We start from the raw sequence: 20,471 nt of genomic DNA, 5'->3' as shown, positions 1-20,471 counted from the left end.
GTCCCAGTCGAATTCATGTTGCTTGTCATCTGAGTGTGTGGCTACTAAGGATAGCTGGTCGTGTTGTTTCGTGGCTAGTTGGTGTTCATGGATGTGGATCGTTAGCTGTCTTCCTGTTTGTCCTATGCAGTATTTTGTGCAATCCTTGCATGGGATTTTGTACACTACCCCATGCAAGGGGGGTAGCTATTTAAAATCATATTTAAATCCTATTTAAAAATGTATATAATCACTTGTATAATGGCACATAGAAAATTTGAGAAATATGCAATCAGTTATGGCACTCTAAGTGTTTATATTTTGAGTATTTCTCTTGTTTGGGAGTGTGTAATTAGCTATTGAGCTAAATTAGGAACAGTTACTGTATAGTACACCAGATAGACTTAACATGCAGGAAACTGTCTTTTTGTTTTTGCTTGAATTCTCCTATTCCTTTTTCTGATGGAGTTTATTCTCGCCTTCCCTGTGGAGCCCTATTAACGAGACATTTATGAGCCATGTTTTAATTTCTTTTCCTTCTGTTGATAGCAGAAATCTTACAATTCATACATTTTAGAAAAGGCAATTGCACTATTTCATGTGATGGACATAATACCATTTTTGTCTCTAGCAGTTCTATTGAGAAACCAAGGAGGTCACTGCTTATAGAACAGGGAAGTTGACAATGAAAACAAAAAGTGCTTCAGAGACTCAGCAGGTCTGGAAGCAGATCTGGAGAGAAGCAGAACATTTCAAGTCTAGTATGACTTTTGTTCAGAGCTAAGTAATAACAATCCTGTATGGGATAAGGGATGTTTAAAAGCTTGAATCAGTTGGTAGAAACTGGGGAAGATTCAAACCAATTCCTAGGTTTCTCAAACCAGGAGTGCAGAAAATGTATATACGCCTTACTCAACATGTGGAGAGGAGAGAAGGAAGTCTGTGACTGTGATGGAATGGTAAATAGAGTGGGGTAGGAAATGTTGTTCGAGGGAAAGGTGAAAGGCGGGAGCACTTCCACTTTTACCCTGAACCGTTATTTGCTATTGCTTTCTTTTTGTGTTGCTACCAGTGTATCGGTCACAATTTTGGCAACATTGAAGCTGATGCAGCTTAGAGGTTTTGAACATTGCAGGAACAAGGTGATTGGACTCTTTCCAGTTAAGAGCTGAGGGGCTAATACTCCACAGAAGCTTTAGTGAAAAAAAAACTGACCATAACTGACAGGCCCATGTGTGTTGCATGAAAACTAGCACATTTATTTCGAAATGGTTTTGGGTGAAATCTACCAGGAAAACAGGGAGTACGAAGCAAAATCCTTTCTGTCACGCAGTTGGCTAACATGCTTCAATTTGATTCCTCATCCTAGGAATTGCATCATGTTATAAGCGTAGTCAAGTGCTGTGAAAGTCAATAGCTCTTAACCTTGTGATGTCTGAATAAGTCTTGTATCTCTGGATCATCTAATGAGTTAAGCAGATGGTGTATGTTACAGAACTGATGCAACTGATAAACGGCAGAGTTTTGAACAAATATTTTATGAAACAAACAGCAAGTTTACCGAGGAATCAACAAAGTCAGCATTCTCGTAATGCATCAATAGCATGTCTTGGAAAAGGAAACTGACTAGGATCGAAAGTTTAAGTTAAACTCATACAAAAGCAAAATACTGCAGACTGTGGAAATCTGAAATAACACAAAATGCTGCAAAAGCTTAGCAGGTTAGGCAAAATCTGCAAAGAGGCAGAGTTAGTCTTTCTAAGGGAGTAGAATATTAGCTCAGAAAAGGAAGCCATTAATGGTATGTAGAAGTTCCTTGCATTTTGATAAATCAGTGTTATACATTAAGTTAATTTAAAAGTGTAGGGCAAGTCTTTGAGTAATATGTTACAATAAATCAAAGGTTTTGAGTTACATAAAATAAGCTCAGTTTTAAGCTGAGAACTTCTATGATATATCTGAATTTCTGATTATATATAAGGGATAAAACTGAACAAAGTATTACATCTTTTCTGCAGGAAATATCAATATCCTCACAAATTCCAAATTATTTCCAACACAACAGTAGAAAATTACCTATGTCTATTTTAAACCAAGTCTGAACTGGATATATTTTAGATGTTGTACTTTGTGATTAGCAAAATGTAATTGTCCCAGCAAAGATTTACGGAAGTTACACATGCAATTCAAGGAGTAAGAATGTGCAGCTTTGTTGGTGTTATCAAGTTGCTGTTCTATTGTTCCTCTGTGAAGCACCATGGAATGTTTCTCTACATTAAATGAGCTGTATGAATGGAAGTATTTGTGCTGTACCATGGAATAGTGAGACATGTGATTTGCCTGCAATTCATAATAAGCCTGATCATATTGAATTCCTGGTCTCAACTGACCCTGATAGGGAAAAATGTCTCCAAGGAAAGGCGAAGACATCACTATTGTCTTGCCTGTCTGTTCTGACACACCTCCTACTGGTGGGTTATCTAATTGTACTGGAGTTTGGCTGATCATCCCCTCCGTTAGGAAAAGATGGATGAGAAGTAGGTGGAAATAATAAAAGGGTTAGTTTCTTTAAGCATATTGTTCCAAAAAGCTGCTTTGAATTTCTGCCATTCGGTAGCCACAGCCACCTGATCTCTGCCCATTTGTTACAGTCAAAGACACTTACTGCATAAACTGACCGAGGCAAGATTTTGAAGTCTGTGCGAAAGGAGAAGGCTACAGACATTGCTAATTTAACACACTAAACAGTTGGAGCAGATTTTCATAGGTGGTATCCAAAGATGATGATGATTTAGTGTCTCTAGCATGAAAGTGGTTTCGGTGTTTAGTTATAGTCATAGAGTCATACAACACGGAAACGGAAACTTTGGTCCAGCAGTCCATTCTGACCATAATCCCAAATTAAACCAGTCCCATCTGCCTGCACTTGACCCATATCACTCCAAATTCTTTAACGATTTCACTAATCAAGCCTGAGAGTCCATTCTATATAGTAATCTTGCAATATGAAGATCTCCATGATTTGCCTTGAAATTTTCTTTTAATAATTTGAGCCTGATTCACCTGCCTTAGTGTTTAATGCAATGTTTTGCATTTACTTTTTCTGTATGGTTATATTAGCTGCTATGTTGAATATTCTGAGTACTGCAGTTGACTCTTATCAGCTGGGAAGATAAACACCACAAAATAAAACAGCAGCAAAGTTCAGCTGCAAGTGACTACATAGTAGTTGCATGTTACTGACTGTGAAAAGCATTAATCCAATTGTATAAATGGAACACCTTAAATGCATTATGCTGACAGGGCTAGTTATATTGTATTTTCCAAAACAATTTTCGCAAAATTAAGATTATTTGATCTGAATCCAAAAGTTGTTGTAGCCCAGGTTAGTGGTGCTCCTTTCGTTAGTGGAATGCAATCGGTATGTTGTAAGTGAGCTGGAATTGTACCAGGGTAGAAAAAGACGTGAATTTATCAATGGTGTATCTGCTACCCATGTGATAGTGTAGTTTATCCTGTATCACTCAAGCACTGGTTTATTACCTTTTGGGAGCCCTCTTGTATTATTGTTTCCACTAAAGCATTTATCACTGTACCACTGGTTTAACAGAAAATAAATTATCTAATGAACAGCAACTTCATTTGAATGCCATTCATTCGTCCAGAGGGGGCTCCATTGCAGAATTGAATTGAACAAGATTTCAACAGAAGAATTGCTTCTGCTCATTTTGTCTAATAACCTCAGTACGTTTTCATTTATGCTGAGGCCAGGTGGTTTAATTACATTTATAGGTTTTGACATCACATTTTCTTTTGATTTTATCTTAATTATCTTGACACTACTGACTTATATCAGTATTGCGATAACGTTTATACGGGTATTTAATTACTATTACCAAATAAACGGGCCATTGCCCATAGTCCCACATGATCTATGTAAGTGAATGAATTGGTTTGATTCTTTCCTGAAAAATTCAACAAATGTTTTGTGACCATTCTGCTGCAGCCTGGTGTTAATTGGACATTAATTGTGTTTAATTGTATGCAGGCGGTGATAATTAACTGGGGATTCACTTGAGTACCAATTTTTGAGAATTTATATGCTGTGTGCTATTTTGTCATAATTATAAGGGCTCTTGTGCTGTGTTGGTAGTGTTCTTACCTTTGGGCTGGAAGACCTGGGTTCAGGTCCCATCTGTTCCAGAGGTATGCCATAAAATCCCTGAACAGGTTAATTCAAAAAATACCTTGAGTACTAATTTAAAATAGACATGGACCAAATTTAATTTTTGGATTAAAAAAGAAGTCTTACATTTAGCCCTTTTCATGACCACTGAATATCTGGAAAGGCTGTACAGCCTATACTTTTGAAATGTAGGGATTGCTGTATGCATGTAATATGTAAATGTGTAAGTAAATTATGAAAATGTGTGCAGATGTTTGGTTGTAGTTCTGTGCTTTCCGGCACGGTGGCTGAGTAGTTAGTACTGCTGTCTCACAGCGCCAGGTACCCGGGTTCAGTTTCAGCTCCACACAGCATGTGGAGTTTGCACATTCTCCCTGTGTCAGCGTGGGCCTCCTCCGGGAGCTCTGGTTTCTTCCCACAGTCCAAAGATGTGCAGGTTAGGTGGATTGCCATGATAAATTGCCCATAGTGTCCAGGGATGTATCAGTTAGGTGGATTAGCCATGGGAAATGTTGGTTGCAGGGATAGGGTAGGGAGTGAGTCTGGGTGGGATGCTCTTCCGAGAGGTGGTGTGGACTTATTGCGCTGAATGGCCAGTTTCTGCACTGTAGGGATTCTTTAAACATCCTTTCTGGATTAGAATTCCACGTTTGCGGAAACCTTTTTGCACCATGTTGAACTTCATTTGAATGAATTAAAGTATAGTAATGACTCTGAGCTTAACAACATGTTAAACCACCTTTTCATTCTGATTGCTGATGCATTTTGAGGTTTGCAGACTACAAAACCTTGATGCATATTATTATTTGAGTTTTTTGTTAGGTGACTAGTTTTTAACCTTGGCATGTCCTGATCAGCAAGGAAGAATTCAGTTATGGAAGAAATGCACTAACAATAATTTCCTACTGATAAATTTACTAGAAACTTCACAATTTTTAATTGTGGTTCATGTGTTTAACTTTTTGTGTGTGCTATATTGACAGCTGTTTGTTTTAAACAGGTTTACATTAAGCTGTAAGACAACAGCAAAATAGTGCAGGTACTAGAAATCTGAAATTCAAACAGCAAGAGCTAAAACATATATGGCAAGTCGATCAGCAGAGAGAGAAAGTAGGTGTTAAAGTTTTAGGTGTGATCTGAAGTATTCAACCTGGAATAACCTCATGTTGCTCGCTGTTCTGTTTGACCAACTAAGCTTTTCCAGCCTTTTCTGTTGTTGAACAATTGCATTAACTTAATAGATACCAGAATTTAACATTAATCAATGTGATAAAAATGGTGCAGATCAGAAGTTAAATCCCTTTGTGTTGTGCATTTTTATAAATCTGACTTTATTCCAATGCCTTAAGTTGTTTATAGACTTCCGTGGCAATGTTTGCTCCCAGGATAATGATTCAGCAATCTCTGGGCAAACAGCATTGCTGTGTGGAAAACTGGAAAGCTAATTTAAGTGTACGTCATGTACAATGGAAAAATCAAGAGGTTAATTGGGCGGACAATGGAATTTGAGTTACTAGAAAATTAATGCATGTTGTCCATCTAAAAGCCTTATATATATAAAAAGTTACCGACTGTTTCATTTGTCTAACACAGTTTTCACTAAACCATTGGGGAGTCCATTTTTCACTTTCATCTCTCAGATTTCTAAATTGGTAAAGTAGCAGACATATTGCTTTGCCCTCCGTTAAACTGTACATGCCAGCCTTTACTTATATATTGCACAAAAAGATTCTTATTTGCCAGATTGTTTTTGGTGGAGACTTTAAGTTCTTCATTTTGCAACCACCTGTCTTTAGCATTAGGGATATTGCCAGTGTAATATTCTAAGATGACAGAGTTCTGTTCAAATGACTGTCGTTTTCATTCTTTATGTACACGTGAGAATCTTAGACCATATTTTGCTTTCTCTGTTGCTTTGAGTTTGCAGTCTCCATAGAGCCATTGTCAACAGACTTAAACATAGGTCAATCTGTAAATTCATCTCTGTTTGTATCTCTGAGTTTTTAATGTTGGCTGACTATTTCACTTCAGAGCTCATCTGAATGCCCCAAAATGTTTAGTCTTTCTAAAATGTAGGGAACTCAGTAAATGATTTGTACAACATTCAGCAAATTAGCCCAAAAACACCAATGTGATAATGATCAGATAACCTGTTTTAGTGATGTTAGTTAACGGATAAATATGACCTGTACATGTCCTAAGAAAAGGGACAGAAAATTCCTAGGAACAAAAAAAAACTGTGTATATAGTTTTGAAAAGGGCTAACAATTAGATTACTTCCTATGAGACATTGTTACTGTTCCTATTGGTTGAGGCTAGCTCCTTATGACATAACAGGGGATTATTCCTTCAAAAATGGATTCATTAACAGTGATGATTTCACTTTAGTAATGCAACTCCCTATGTCAGTTAAACTATAGCTCATTTCCACATTGATCTTTATAATTTAAATATTTTTGGGCTAATAACTGGTGAATTTGTAGTAATTTTGGTTTACATGCTTTACAATCCATTTCTATAGCAGCATGTTTTCTGTGACCTTTCAAGTCGATAATCTTTCATCGATTGTTATAAGCACGCATTGGGTTTACTAATGTCCTGAAGGGAAGGAAATCTGCCATTCCAGTCTGGTCTTGCTGATATGCTATGTGGTTAACTCCTAACTCTGAAATTGCCATTTGCCAACCTGATTTGGAACTACATTGCCATTCCTATACAGCAGTGTGGATGTACCTACCGTATGTGAACTGCAGTGATTCAAAAGGATAGCTCACTATCTTCTGATGGTAATGGCTGGCCAATCAATACTGGCCTTGCTAGTGACACCGACAGTTCATGAAAGCATAAGTGAAGAAAATTCCAAGATGAGATAACATTTTAACATTTGAATCAGATGTTTGCAAGGAATAAAATATGAAGATTTTCTTTGGGTAGTAAATGTTTCTGTCCTATTTTCAAATATAATCTCCTTGTTGTTCTGCCAAATCAATATTTTAACTCATGATGATTAAGCTGTAAGTTTCCTGTCTGTTGCTTGAAGACATTTATTCTCTCTTTATATTAATATTTTGAAAAGTCTGCCAGTGTTTTTCCTGAGGTTTACATGTTCGATTTTATTTCTCTAGGAATGAACGAGAGGGAATTCCAGCCAATTTGATCCAGCACCTCGATGTTTGTGTGGAAATCCCACAACGTGGTATCATCCGGTCACTCAATGTTCATGTTAGTGGAGCCTTGCTCATGTGGGAGTACACACGCCAGCAGATGTTGAAGCAAGGTGCGAGACCACAAACTGGGACTGCACTGAAGTGAAAATTAAAGAGAGAGCTTTTTGTCAATGTGGAGGAAATCTACAAATCCTTAGATAATCTGGTGAAAATAAAGTGCTACTGGAAGATATCCTGGACACAATGACCTTATTAAGCAGGGAACTGCCTTGGATATACAAAGCCCAAATTAATTCACTTGTATGATTTTAATGTTTATATTTCAATAATTTTTATTTTCCCATTGGATAGCAACATTGGAAGAGGAATAAGCCCATTCCATTATTCAATTACCTCATGGCCCACTACCCCCTTAATTCTCTGACCTAACAAATCTATATACCTGTATCTCAGTTTTGAATTTCCCTATTGACTTCAAAAGCTCTTTGGTGGTTATTTAAGGTTGTAAGAGTTTTCAGATTTCTACCACTGTTTGTAGGAGGAAAAAGCACCATCTTTGAAAACCCCAGACCTCCTATCAGCAGCTAGAATGTTTCCCCAAAATGAATATTTTGAGTAATTAAACTAGTGAAACAGAGTGTCTCAATGGCTGCACATATTGTTTTTCAAATCAGCCGTACCACCTTAAACCTGCTACTTATAAATTAAGACAGCGCAAAAGATTGCGATGGCCGAGGTAATTGGAAATGTAAGTGTTGCAACAAATTGTATTTATACATAGTTTTTCTTGAATCTTCCTGAAAAGAGAGGCACCATACTGAAGATTTTCCTCTGGTACTCAATAGGACAAATACAAGAATGCAAAATTTCAAACAATGACAGTTTATTGAGCACAAACATTCATTTCAAGAGGTGTAGATTTGAAAAGCAGCAGGTATTTGAAAGTAGTTTATATTGCTACATTATAAAACGATGTTAAGATGCTGGAGGAGGTGCAATGAAAAATTGCTTGAATTTTACTGCAACCTATCGGGAAAGATTCAGCAAGCTTTGGGGCTTTTCTCTTGAGCTGGAGGTGACTAAAGGATGATGATCTAGATACTTTGAGATCTAACAATAGGTCTCAAATATTAAGAGTATGATAAAGAAAGCCTGTGGAAGATATTTCTATTTGTAGGCAAGACTAGAACAAGGTCCCAGAAATATAAGATGGTCAGCACTAGATCCAATTGCTAATTAAGGAAAGATTTCTTTAACCAGAGTGTGGTTAGACCACAACTTGCCACCACAAGGTGCAGTTGAGATGAATGATACAGATGTGTTGAAGGTATAGTGAATATAAACATATGAGGAAGAAAGGAAAATAAGAATGTGTCACTGGTGCATCTGGGGAGAGAAGCCAAGGTTAAGTTTTGAGTCCAGTGACCCTTTCTGAAGAACCACAAATGCTGCCAAGAGTTCCACAACAATTTCTGTTTTTGTTTCAGACTTCCAGTATCTACATTTCTTTGTTTCATATTAATGTGTTACTGGGGATTCCTGCAAGCAGTCGGAAGAGGTTCATGTGAAGCACAAACAATGGAATAGACATGTTGGGCCAAATGATCTGCATCTGCATTGTAAATATATTTTTTAAAGACCACCTAAAGAGCATCACCTCCATAGGTTAATGAGGATTTTTCTGGGTTGACATCACTTCTGCATGGCCATACCAAAAAAAACTTATAAAGAAAGTGGCTTACTGTGTTCGAAAATGATTTGGAGGTGCTGGTGTTGTACTAGGCTGGACAAAGTTAAAAATCTCAAAATGCCAGGTTATAGTCCAACAGGTTTATTTGGAAGCACTATATTTCAGAGCGCTGCTCCTTCAGGTAATTGTGGAGTATACTGCACATCCACCTGATGAAGGCGCAGCGCTCCGAAAGCTAGTGCTTCCAAATAAACCAGCTGGACTATAACCTGGTGTTGTGATTTTTAACTATGTTTGAACCCCTCTCTTGGTATACCATTTCCAATTAATGACTACAGACTACATTACAAATGTAGTGTTCTGGAGCCATATCTAGGCTAAAGAGTTCAATGGGTCACTGTATAAACTTCACTGAATGAAAGACCAAATCTATAGATACTGCCAATAATTATTGATAACCATTTGATTATTTTAGATAAGGTCCTCAGGGCATTGAGTAGCACAGTGGGTTAACACTCATTGTTTTCAGCTTCTTGGATCTAGCTTTGACTGTAGTCCAGGTAGACATGATGAAAATCCATTGCTGGAAGATGAAATAAGTTTGGAATGATCTTGAATTCCAAAAGTGCAAGAATATCACTTAAATTGACTGCCTGACTCAACAGAGGGTATGGCATTGGCTGCTGAAAGATCCATAAAGGACTGTGTCTCCATTATACAGAGATGTTGGTGATGCAGAGTGGTGCCACTCAAACTATGCAAGCACACAGCAAAGAAATGAGGAAGCCTCCGTCAACCACTGTGGCTGGAAATTGAATCCAAACTGTTATGTCATTCTGCATCACACTCTATCTATCTGCTCCATGTAGCCTTTGGTTAGGGTATGAAATGATAAATGTCTTGCACAACAGCAGACTGCTCATTTGGAGCTTGGGGTTAGGGCAATTTAAGATGAACTTGAATGAGATTTAATCATGTCTGTTTTAGAGTGCTTGATCTTGGTGCTTGAAGGCAAAACTGCTTGTTGTTTTCCAGCCTGAACCTCTCATTTCAAGCATGGGCAGAAAATAATTGAGAGTAAAAAATATGACACTTCTTGTTTTAAGATCCAAGCTTTGGAATTTTATTAAGGTCTCCGAATTAAAAACTGATCTCTTTCATAATTGCTTTAGAGTTTTTTTTAATTAGTTGAGGTTTACTTAATTATGAGTCATAGTCATTACAGCACGAGGAGGAGGAGGCTGTTGAGCCCATGTTAGACAAACTGGAAATGAGAATGGACACATTTGATATTGTGTATGATGTTAAAATAAGTAACTGTAGTTTGAGATTGCATTTTATTGTATTTTGTGTGCTTTTGTTTTAAAGAGAATATTCCATGTTCTACAGTTCGTGCAGAAATATTCATTGAGGATTCAGCGTGAAATTTTAAAATATTTTTCATGAACTGATTTGAATTTTTAAAACCTAACCATCACAGTTTTATATTTTCAGTGGTTTTACACATGCAGACTTGTATATATAATTTTTCACAATAAATTAATGTTGCTTTAATGACCACTTTTTGACTTCCATTGCTGTGCCACAGTGGATCAGGTCTCTGGGGTGTATATGGACCTTGGGTGAAATAGGTTTGATTGCTATTAGCTCAGGTTTATAGTGTGTCTACATCACTGCATGAAGTCAAATGCGGTGTGAAATCTTCCCAGGTACTGAACGAGGTGGGCGGTGGCATGCAAATTGGGAAAATTGAATGAGGCGTTTCTTCATTTTGCAAGCAAGAAATTCCAATTTCCAAACAAATGTTGAAGTATCTGTCTTTACATGTATGCATGTCTCATTATTTGTTAGTCTTAGCTCACTTAAGTGCAGCTTCCCATTCTCCCACCTGCTGGATAGAAACTAGAAGCTAAGAGTTCCTGATGTGAAGGAATAGGTACCTGGGGACTCCAGCTTTTGCTTGCTCTTCCACACTTCCATCTTGGCTAGCAATCTCCAACATCTCAGGGCACATTCCATTGGCAATAACTGCCTGCACCCTCCCCTACCTGTATGTTGGCATTGGACATGTACCAGCCTCATGGCACATAACTGATTCCCTTAAGATGCAGTTTTTTTTCCAGTTCAGTACTGCACTTTGGAGCAGATTGGCGTCTTTTGTTATAATACTGCTACCAGGATATAGAGACAGGCTCCCAACTCATAGATTGGATCAAGTTGCATCCTAGGATTTCTCACTTTTTTTTTAAGCACTCACTCACTTTTTACCTACTTGCACACAGTATGTCTACCTTGCCTTTATGTGCTTTGGCCCCTCAGCTAGAGCTTAAATGCACATTACACTTCATGTTTTAGTACAGATCCAGCACCAGGAGGCTAGTCATGATTGTCAGCAGTCACGAGGCAAGGGGGTAGCCATTTTGCTGTATGACATTTTGCTATAGTAATCTCTCACTTGTGGCAGAGGTTGCAAACATAATGCATGCACATCAATCAAATGACCATGTCTCAAAGTCTTGACAGGAATAGTCCTCAGTTGAGGCAAGAGAGATACCCTCAATCTGGGGAGTGGATTGTAGTCAGCCTTATGGACTCGATACAATCAGTGCACAGGAGGTTAGTCAGGAAGCTATGCAGAGATCAGTCAGCAGTCTAGGGTGTCTTTCAAGTCAGTCAAAGGACTGGGCCCTAGTTGATTGGGGGGGAGGGATGTGATGGTCTGTCCACCTAATGCTGAAGGTGGACACAATTATCATTGCTTGATAAGGAAACTGGGGAATTCAATTGTGGGGATTGGGACAGCATGTTGGGATGCGAGGGACAGCAACTCAATGTATTATGGGGGAGAGATTACATGGGAAGAAAAGGGGTAATAAGGGTTGTCATCGGCAGTCTGGACTCACCCTGACTTCAGTTGGAGTTGTGGGTGGGGTGTGCTGGTTGGGTATTAGAGTCTTGTGTGATGATTCAATATGCCTGGGTCCTGGAATAAAGAGTGGAATGGAATAACTGGGTTGGTTGGGGATAAACTAGCATGGCAGTGATGTGCTCACCAGATTGGGCTCCCAATTCTAATTTAGTAAAAATATCCATGAGGTGTCAATACCCAAGCTGGTTGAGGGTGGAAGAGGCAATCTTGCTGGTATTTCCTCTGAAGGATTTGTGGCTCAGACCTCCAGAGTTGGAGAAGGAGATGTCTTGCAGGCTACCCTGGTGGTTGTTTGCAGGAGAGAAAGTGCCACAGGATAAAGAGCAAGATGTTCAGGTATGTTAAGAGCACATTAACAGTAACATAAATGAGAGAGCAGCACAGCAATGTACAATAATTATTACTTGGTTGCTGTGACATGCTGGTTTCAGCATCACTACGATTATGGTGACTGTTCTGAACAGTCAAGGACAGTAGGATGCTTTTGATGGGGCGAGGGGCATGTGAGGAGCTGAACTTTGGGTATTGCACCACTTACCATGGCTTTCTTTGCCCAGAGTAGGTAATTTTCTCCCGGAATGAGAAGGATGAAGAGGGCTGAAGGTGATTGGCACTGTTTCAATGTTGATGGAGCTGGGGGAAAGATGGTGAGGTGTCCAGAGTGAGTAAGTGACCATCACAGAGTGCATGCAAGCTTAGTTGGAGTGGCGTAATTGAGTGAGAGTAAGTGAGGAAGATGTGCATGTAATAGTGAAATGGTAGAATAAGCTTTGGTGGGAATTGGGTGCAGTCGCAGAGAGAAGATGGTGGTACCTACCCCTCCAGAATGGAGAATTGACCATTGACCTTCTTCCTGCATTGCTGGCCATTCCTCCAGACCACATACCACACTGCCCCAGGTACCACCTCAGACCAGACTCATGGTGTGTGTAGGCACGTTGTCCATTGCCATCTTGGTGGAAGAGGACAGCACTCTGTCACCACCCAGGGTGGGAGTGGTATGGCATCTCCCTGTCAATAAAGTGGTCCCTTCATCCATCAAATCTGGATCAAGGGAAGCTCTGGGACTGCTGCTGTTTGACTTGGTGCTGGCTCCAGGAATTCAAGGAGGTCCTGATGTGGCATGTACCTGTGGCAAGAAGAAGGAAACGATGAACAAGGAGCGAAAGGCACATCGTGCCTAAATAATAAAGTGAGCTTGGGAAAACATCATGAGAAATCCCACTTGGCCTCACTGAGAGAAATGCTTTGTGAAAATCGACAAAATATTGCATAGCTGACCTTTGGTGAAATTTAGCCCAGGATTCATGAAGGGTAGAAGATAGCTTGTGGTAATAGTCATTAGAAGTCCAGGCTAATGCTGTTGGAGTATTGGTTCAAATTCAACCCCACAGACACACATGAAAAAAGAATAGCTGGCGAAATTTAAATTCAATTAATAAATCTGGAAATGAAAGTAAATCATAGTGATGGTGACTGAAACTATCGAATGTTGTTGTAAAAACTCATCTGATTCATTAAAGCCTTTGAGGAAGAGATATGCTATTCTTACCCAGTCTGGCTTACATGTCATTCCACAGCCACATGTCGTTCTCTCTTCACTGCTCTCAGCAGTGTCCTTAGCAAGCGTCTCTGTTAAGGACATTTCTGAATGGTTGCTGATACTAGCCGATGTTGACTTGCCAGCACCACCCACACCTCTCAACAGAATAAAGAAAAGACTGAAACTAGAGCGGGAAATGGAAGGATCTCAATGGTGTGGCGTAAGAGTCACTCTTCTGCAAATGACATTAGATGGAAGCAATACAGTACACAACCAATCATCAAACTGCCGTACCACTCCCACCCATTAAGGTCAAAGTGTGAATTCATTCCTTCTTTCAGGAGAACGTGACAATCTTACAAAGTTGCCTGCCAGAGAGGTAACTGTTTTGTATAGATATATATACTGATTTAATCACCAGGCACCTCATATTTGCACTGGAAGATTGCACGGCCTGAATTGTAACTTACAATGGGCTAATTGCTTCAGTCAGCAAAGTGTCTCGAGTTGAAAGACTCAGCAGTTCTCCAGCCAGCTGTCCCCATCTGTGGCTGCTCAAGTTGACAATTTCATTTATATTTTTCATTAATAGCTCAACGAGGGAAGTCTTGCAGAATGAACATTGGAACAGGTGTAAAAGCCAATTGACCCTTCGAGCCTGTTCCACCAATCAACGAGATTGTTGGCTGACTTGGTTGTGGTCTCAGCTCCACTTTCCAGCCAGCACTCCTTAAAAGCACAGCCCAATACTTTGAAATGGTGGTTTCTTCCTTTAAGGTACAATGCAAGGCAGAATATATCTATCTTGTCCTTTACCAGACATTGAAATAGTTGATGTGACTAAACAAAGTTCTATTCGCTAACATCAATGACCTTCAACTCATTTGATTCAAAACACACACATTTAATGATTAACAAGTGTTCATTTCACATCTTTCATATTCTGAGGATGTTCCAAATCATAGCACTTTTGAAATGTTCATTACTGTGGTCATATCAGCAAATGTAGCAGCCAAACCATCAAGTAAAGTCTCACAATAACATTGATAAATGATCTACTTTTAATGGTGTTAATTTGGGGAACATCTCTAATCTCCCTTAAGAAAGTAGTGATGAGCTGCCTCCATGAACTACTGTAGCCCATATGGATCTGCACTCAGTGCTGTTTGGAAAGGAGTTCTTGGATTTTGTTCCCAATAATAGTGGTGAAACAGCAATATAGTTCCAAATAGGAATGGTGTTCAGCTTGGAGGAGAACATGTAAGTGGTGATTTTTCCATGCGTTTGCAGTTCTCATTCTGGATGGGACAATTCACAGGTTTGGAAGGTGAATTGATGCAGTGCAACTTGCTGATACAGTGCATTGGTAGTGGAGGGAGTGACTATTCAGGGCAGTGAATGGGACACGAATCAGGCAGGCAGTTTTGTCCTGGATAATGTTGAGCTTTTTGGAGCTCCACTCATCCAGCCACGTTGAAATGGTATTTCATCTCACTCATGACTTGTACTTTGTAGATGACAGACAGACTTTGGAGAGTCAGGAGATAGATTCCTTGCCACTGATTTCCCAGCCTCTGACCTGCTCTTGTAACCATAGTACTGAGAAAGTATGTAAAATTGTGTAACATGAAAATGTCAACATAAAATGAAGCTTGCAATATTTTCTGGGGCCTGACCAAATGCAGTGAAGATACCGATAAGAAGTGGGTCATTCTACATTGTACACACTTAGAGATAATCCAAGGTTCAGTCAGTGTGTGCTGAGCTGAGTTGGTGTTGCCTAGCTACTTATAACTGGTGCCTCAGTCTCTGACTTGGGTCAGAGCTTGACTATGAGGACGATTCCTAAACTGAACGCTGCCATGAGAAATTATTGCCTCTTGCAATCTCAGGAGAAGAATAAATTGATCCTGGTAGAAATTTTAGCATCTTTGCAGATACAGAAAATGTTTCGGGAAGTTATATTCCTTGACATGGAATTTAAGATTTTCAGGGCATTGTTTGAAATTTCAAGGAATCAAAGATTCAAAATATTTTAAAATCTCCTTTCCACTACAGCATGACATAGCTGAGGAAGAGGTAAGCAGCAGTGGTAGCTGAGTACGAATCATCGTTCAATTTAAAGGAAGGACAAGGTGAATTTTTATCAGGCTGAATAAAATTCAGGGGTATCACTTCTGAATCTAGATTGCCAAAAGGTTGCTAGGTTACTAATTGTGTTCTAATTCTGATTGTTGTTCACCAAAACCTGAAGAAAAACACACTTTTGATATTCCATATGTCATGATTAAAATCCGGGTCAGACGTGACAGGACTGTCTGCAATATTTGAATAAATTGTCAGCTTCCCTGTGGTGCTGTACTCCAGAAGGAGTTGACTCTTTACCAAGTGGAAAATGGGAAGTTGATTCTTTGTCTGAAGTATCATTGTATTTACAATGATCGAATCTCTTCCCCAATTTTATGCATTTCAACTGATCTCCCTTCTGGGTTCCAAAATAGAGTCATACTGGACTCGAAACCAGGAAACTGTTTCTCTCACCACAGATTCTGCCAGACCTGTTGAGTTTCTCCAGCACTTTCTACTATCATGGTATGACATGTTCAACTATCTTACTGTATCTTCCCACATCCACAGTAACTTGTCCACAACTACTCTGTGACATCCATTATCCAACTATGCCCAGGTCATCCCCTGTTTCTGTTGTCCTCTGTAAGAGGTTTCTGTAGCTTTTTAGCTGTGATTACATGGCCAAAATGCTGATATTTTCTGGTTCTACCTGTGAGGCACATAGTTACAGAGGAGAAAACTCAGCCACAAAGGATTTAAAATTGAATTATTAGAGGTATTGGTTGATAAGGCTACACAGTTTGAGCTACATCCAAGAGTACTGAAGGAAATGAGACTGGATGTGAAGGCGAGCCTTGGGTAAATGTGAGGTTATCGTGTAGGGGGGCTGAGTTTGGGCAGGATGCCCTTTGGAGGGGTGGCATAGACTCGATGGTCTGAATGGCCTGTTCCACACTGTAAGGATTCTATAATTCTGTGAAATTACAGAGATTCTGGCAATAATCTTTCGATCTTCCCTGAATTCAGGGATGGTGCCAGAGGAATGGATATTTGCAAACAGTATGCTTTTGTCTAAAAGAGGTTGTCAAGATCGGCCCAGCAATTTACAGGTCGGTCTGTTTAATTCTGATGGTTGGGAAACTTTGAGAAACAATTATTTGGGATGACATTAATCACGTGGATTGACCCTGAAGAGTCCAGAAGGATTTGTTGAGGGAAAATCTGAACAAAATGTTGGAGTTTTTTGAAGAGGTAACAAGAGGGTTGATGGGAGGAGGGCTATTGATGTAGTGTATGTGGACTTCCAAAATGTATTTGATACAGTGCCACACAACAGTCTTGTGAGAAAAGTTATAAGTCACGGAATAATAAGGACTGTTACAAGTACAATGGTTAAAAGATAGAAAACAGAGTAGTGATTAATGCATGTTTTTCAGACTGGAAGAAATTTTGAAATTGTGTTCCCGGGGTCACTTTTAGGACCCTTGATTTCTTCATATATGTCAATGATCTAGATCTTGGTGTGCAGAGGACAATTTCAAAGTTCGTAGATGACACAAAAATTGGGAGAATTATAATGTGTGAAGACAGCATAGAACTTCAAAGGGACACTGATACATTGGTGGAGTGGGCAGATAGGTGGCAGATGAAGGTCAATGCAGAGAAGTTGAAGTGCTACATTTTGAAAATAATACAGGGAGAGAATCTAAAGTAGAGGTCACTATTCTACAGGGTGCGCAGGAGCAGAAAGATTCTGAGTGTACTTAAGTCATGTGCACACAAAGGTAGCAATAGAGAGAGCTATTAGTTAAAGTTTACAGTATTCAAAGCTTAGAATAGGATTACAGAGTAAAACAGCAATGAGGTTTTTTTAGGACATTCCTTAGTCCTCAGCTGGAGAACTGTGTACATTTCTGGGTGCCATACTACAAAGGCTAAAGTGGCCATAGTCTTATCAGGCCATAGAGCCGTTCGCTTGCTTTCTCTCCTTCAAGAGAGACCTCTAGTGGTGGTTTAACCTGAAGGTCACCACATCACAGGTGAGTGGAGAGGTTAAGAAGGCAGGATCTTAATGGTAACCTCAACCAATGCAGGAACTGAACTACGCTGTTGGTGTCACCTACATTGCAAACCGGCTGTCCAGTCACACCAGAGGAAGGACATGAATGCACTGGAACGAGTGCAGAAGAGGTTTATGACACTGTTTCCAGGGAAGAGAGGTCTCAGTTATGATAGATTGTAGAAAGTGGGGCTGTTTTCCTTGGAATGGAGAAGGCTATGAGAAGATTCGACATAAGTTTTCAAAATCATAGAGTAATTAAGGCGAAACTGTTCTTTTCATAAATGGATCAAGAGCCAGAAGTCCCAGTTTTAAAGAGTTTTGCAGAAGAAGCAAATGTGCGATTGGGGGAAAATATTTTTTCCCCACAGTGAGTGGTTTAGGTCTGGCATGCCGTGCCTGGAAGGGTTTTGGAGGCAGGTTCAATGGAGGCATTCAAGAGGGTATCGGACAATTATTTAAATGGAAACAAAGTACAGGGTTACAAGAAAAAGGCAGGAGATTGGTACTCAGTTAAAATGTTCAGAGAGCTAGAGCAGACATAATGGCCAAGTGGCTTCCTTCTGAACGGTAACAATTTTGTGATGAGTTATTTCTAGCTGAAAATGTGTTGCTGGAAAAGTGCAGCAGGTCAGGCAGCATCCAAGGAACAGGAGAATCGACGTTTCGGGAATAAGCCCTTCTTCAGGAATGAGTTATTTCTACCCTTGGAATTCCATGCACATCATATCCAGTCATGAATCAGTTAGACTAAACTGAAGGGTGTTTTAAATTGTTGTCTTATTCAATGTCTAATGACTTGATTATGACAAAAAGTTTATCTGTCTGATCCATCATACAGGATGTATCTTGAAAATGCTAACCTGTATATCAGACTTTTAAACTTTTTTTGTGTAGTTTTGAGGATTGTCTGATGAAAAAAATTAATGTATTTACAGTTTCATTTCTCAAAGGAGTTCATTAGTGTAAAGACTCTGTATATTTCTAATAATCAAGACCCTTATCCCATATTATTTCGATTGTTCTCTCTTACCAAAAGCGATCTTTTTAACTGATATAAGTGTTTAACAGTATCAGGATCGGTAATGTGGATACTGATCTTGTGTTACATGATGTACTAAATTACAATTGAAGATGTCTATCTTGGCAAATTGAAAAATGTTTAGGTTTTATACGAAGGAAATGTGTTGGAGGACAGATTATGGAGGAGTGACAGAATAACCATTGAACAGCAGGTGAAGCTGCTGCTGCAGCCTCATAAAACTGTTCCAATGTTTGAAAAGGGATGTGATAAATAAGCAGGTTGTTCCATGCAGAGTTTTTAAGTGCCACTGGTAAACAGCCGATCATTGTCCTATATTTGCTCAACAGTAGAGGTTTATATTCTTTATCACATTTAAAGCAGCTAGGTCCCAATTCTCCTGAGAATTATAGAACAGACTCTAGCAGTAATCCACAAAAACTAATGAAGTGGAATTGAAGAAATTCATGGGTAAAATCAAGTGGGCTGAGCAATCTCAACACGTCGCAGCTTCAACATCTTTTGAATTACTTCTGAAATGGCAGAGGGGTGTGTAGTGTTCCTTAATTTTATTATTTTAAAAGTTATTGCTGGAAAAAGGTACATTTTTGTCCAAGTTTTAGATTTGAATTCACCAGGATAATTTGCAAGAAAATCCAATGGAAAGGGAGTACTGATTGGTGGACAAGTGAATCAATCAGCGCTCTCCTCTCGACTGTATAAATGTTGCTTTCTCTTTACTTTGGTATTTCTTGCCAATTGTCCTGATGAGTGCAAAATACTTGAAGAGAAAGAAAATACACAGCTATGGGGAAAGAGTAGGAGAGTGCAACTAATTGAGTAGCTCCACCAAAGAGCCAGCACAGGAATGATGGGCCAAATGACCCATAAGGACCTCCATATTGACCAAGAGCTAGAAAATAGGATTCGAATAGTTAGGTGGTTTCTTTATGACCAGTGTGAACATGATGGGCCGAAGGGTCTTTTTTTTGTGTGCTGCATGACCAGCATATTGATCTGATTAACCTACTCTTGGTTGTACTTTCAGAGTGACACTATAGTCTCTGCACTGAATGAGTTTAAACTGTAACAAATTGATTCCATGGGTTTAGTTAGTGAGTAACTCTCTTGCATCCACCTGCAACTTTCCCTCCAAGCTGCCCAATAACCTGACTTGAAAGTATATTATCGTTCTTTCATTGTCACTGGGTCAAAACCCTGGAATTCTCTCTTGATGGATTTGTATGTCAACCCACAGTAGGTGGACTGCAGCAGTTCAAGAAGGCAGCTCACCATCACCTTCTCAAGGGCAACTACGAATGGGCAATAAATGCTGGCCCAGCCAGTGATGCCCACATCACATGAATAAGTCAATTATGGATTTTAAAAAAATGAAAGGGAGAGCATATTTTGGACATCAGACGTCTCGACCACAAAACAGAGTCATTTACTTCAGTTCTTTTGAATTTAGCAATGATGACACGATGATATCTGTGGAGAAATGGTTGATCAATTATTCAATAGCTGATAATGGACCTAGATCTTTTCTTCTATTGGAATCTTTTCTGTCTAGTCTCTAGGTTTTTGTTTGTCTTTATAATCACAGGGAGAAATTTCCCGGCTTCTGAATGTCTCTGAGTAAATGGCAGTCACAAGTCCGTAACAAACTGCAGTTGGACCTACCTAAAGGCTTTTGTTAGGTAGTTTTCCCTTAATTCAAATTAATCTAATGTCACTGTGTCTCAAAGTATCCAACTTTCTACTTCAAAAAGTAATATTGTTTTGTGTAGCTAAAGCGTACATAACACAATTCCACTTGATTTTCAA

General features: G+C 39.2%; 1 protein-coding gene across 1 annotated transcript in view; it reads left to right on the top strand.

Annotated features, from left to right (window-relative positions):
* The window catches only part of tarbp1 (TAR (HIV-1) RNA binding protein 1), a 176,091-nt gene extending 166,934 nt beyond the window's left edge, over window positions 1–9,157 (top strand). The window contains exon 30 of the mRNA XM_043695407.1: window positions 7,291–9,157. Coding sequence (XP_043551342.1) covers window positions 7,291–7,477 — 187 coding nt within the window. The 3' untranslated portion in view covers window positions 7,478–9,157. The remainder of the gene's footprint in view (window positions 1–7,290) is intronic.
* The last annotated feature ends 11,314 nt before the right edge of the window (window positions 9,158–20,471 follow it).

The sequence above is a fragment of the Chiloscyllium plagiosum genome, chromosome 9, assembly GCF_004010195.1.
Source record: "Chiloscyllium plagiosum isolate BGI_BamShark_2017 chromosome 9, ASM401019v2, whole genome shotgun sequence".
Lineage (NCBI taxonomy): Eukaryota > Metazoa > Chordata > Chondrichthyes > Orectolobiformes > Hemiscylliidae > Chiloscyllium > Chiloscyllium plagiosum.
This window is presented reverse-complemented; position numbering and strand designations above follow the sequence as displayed.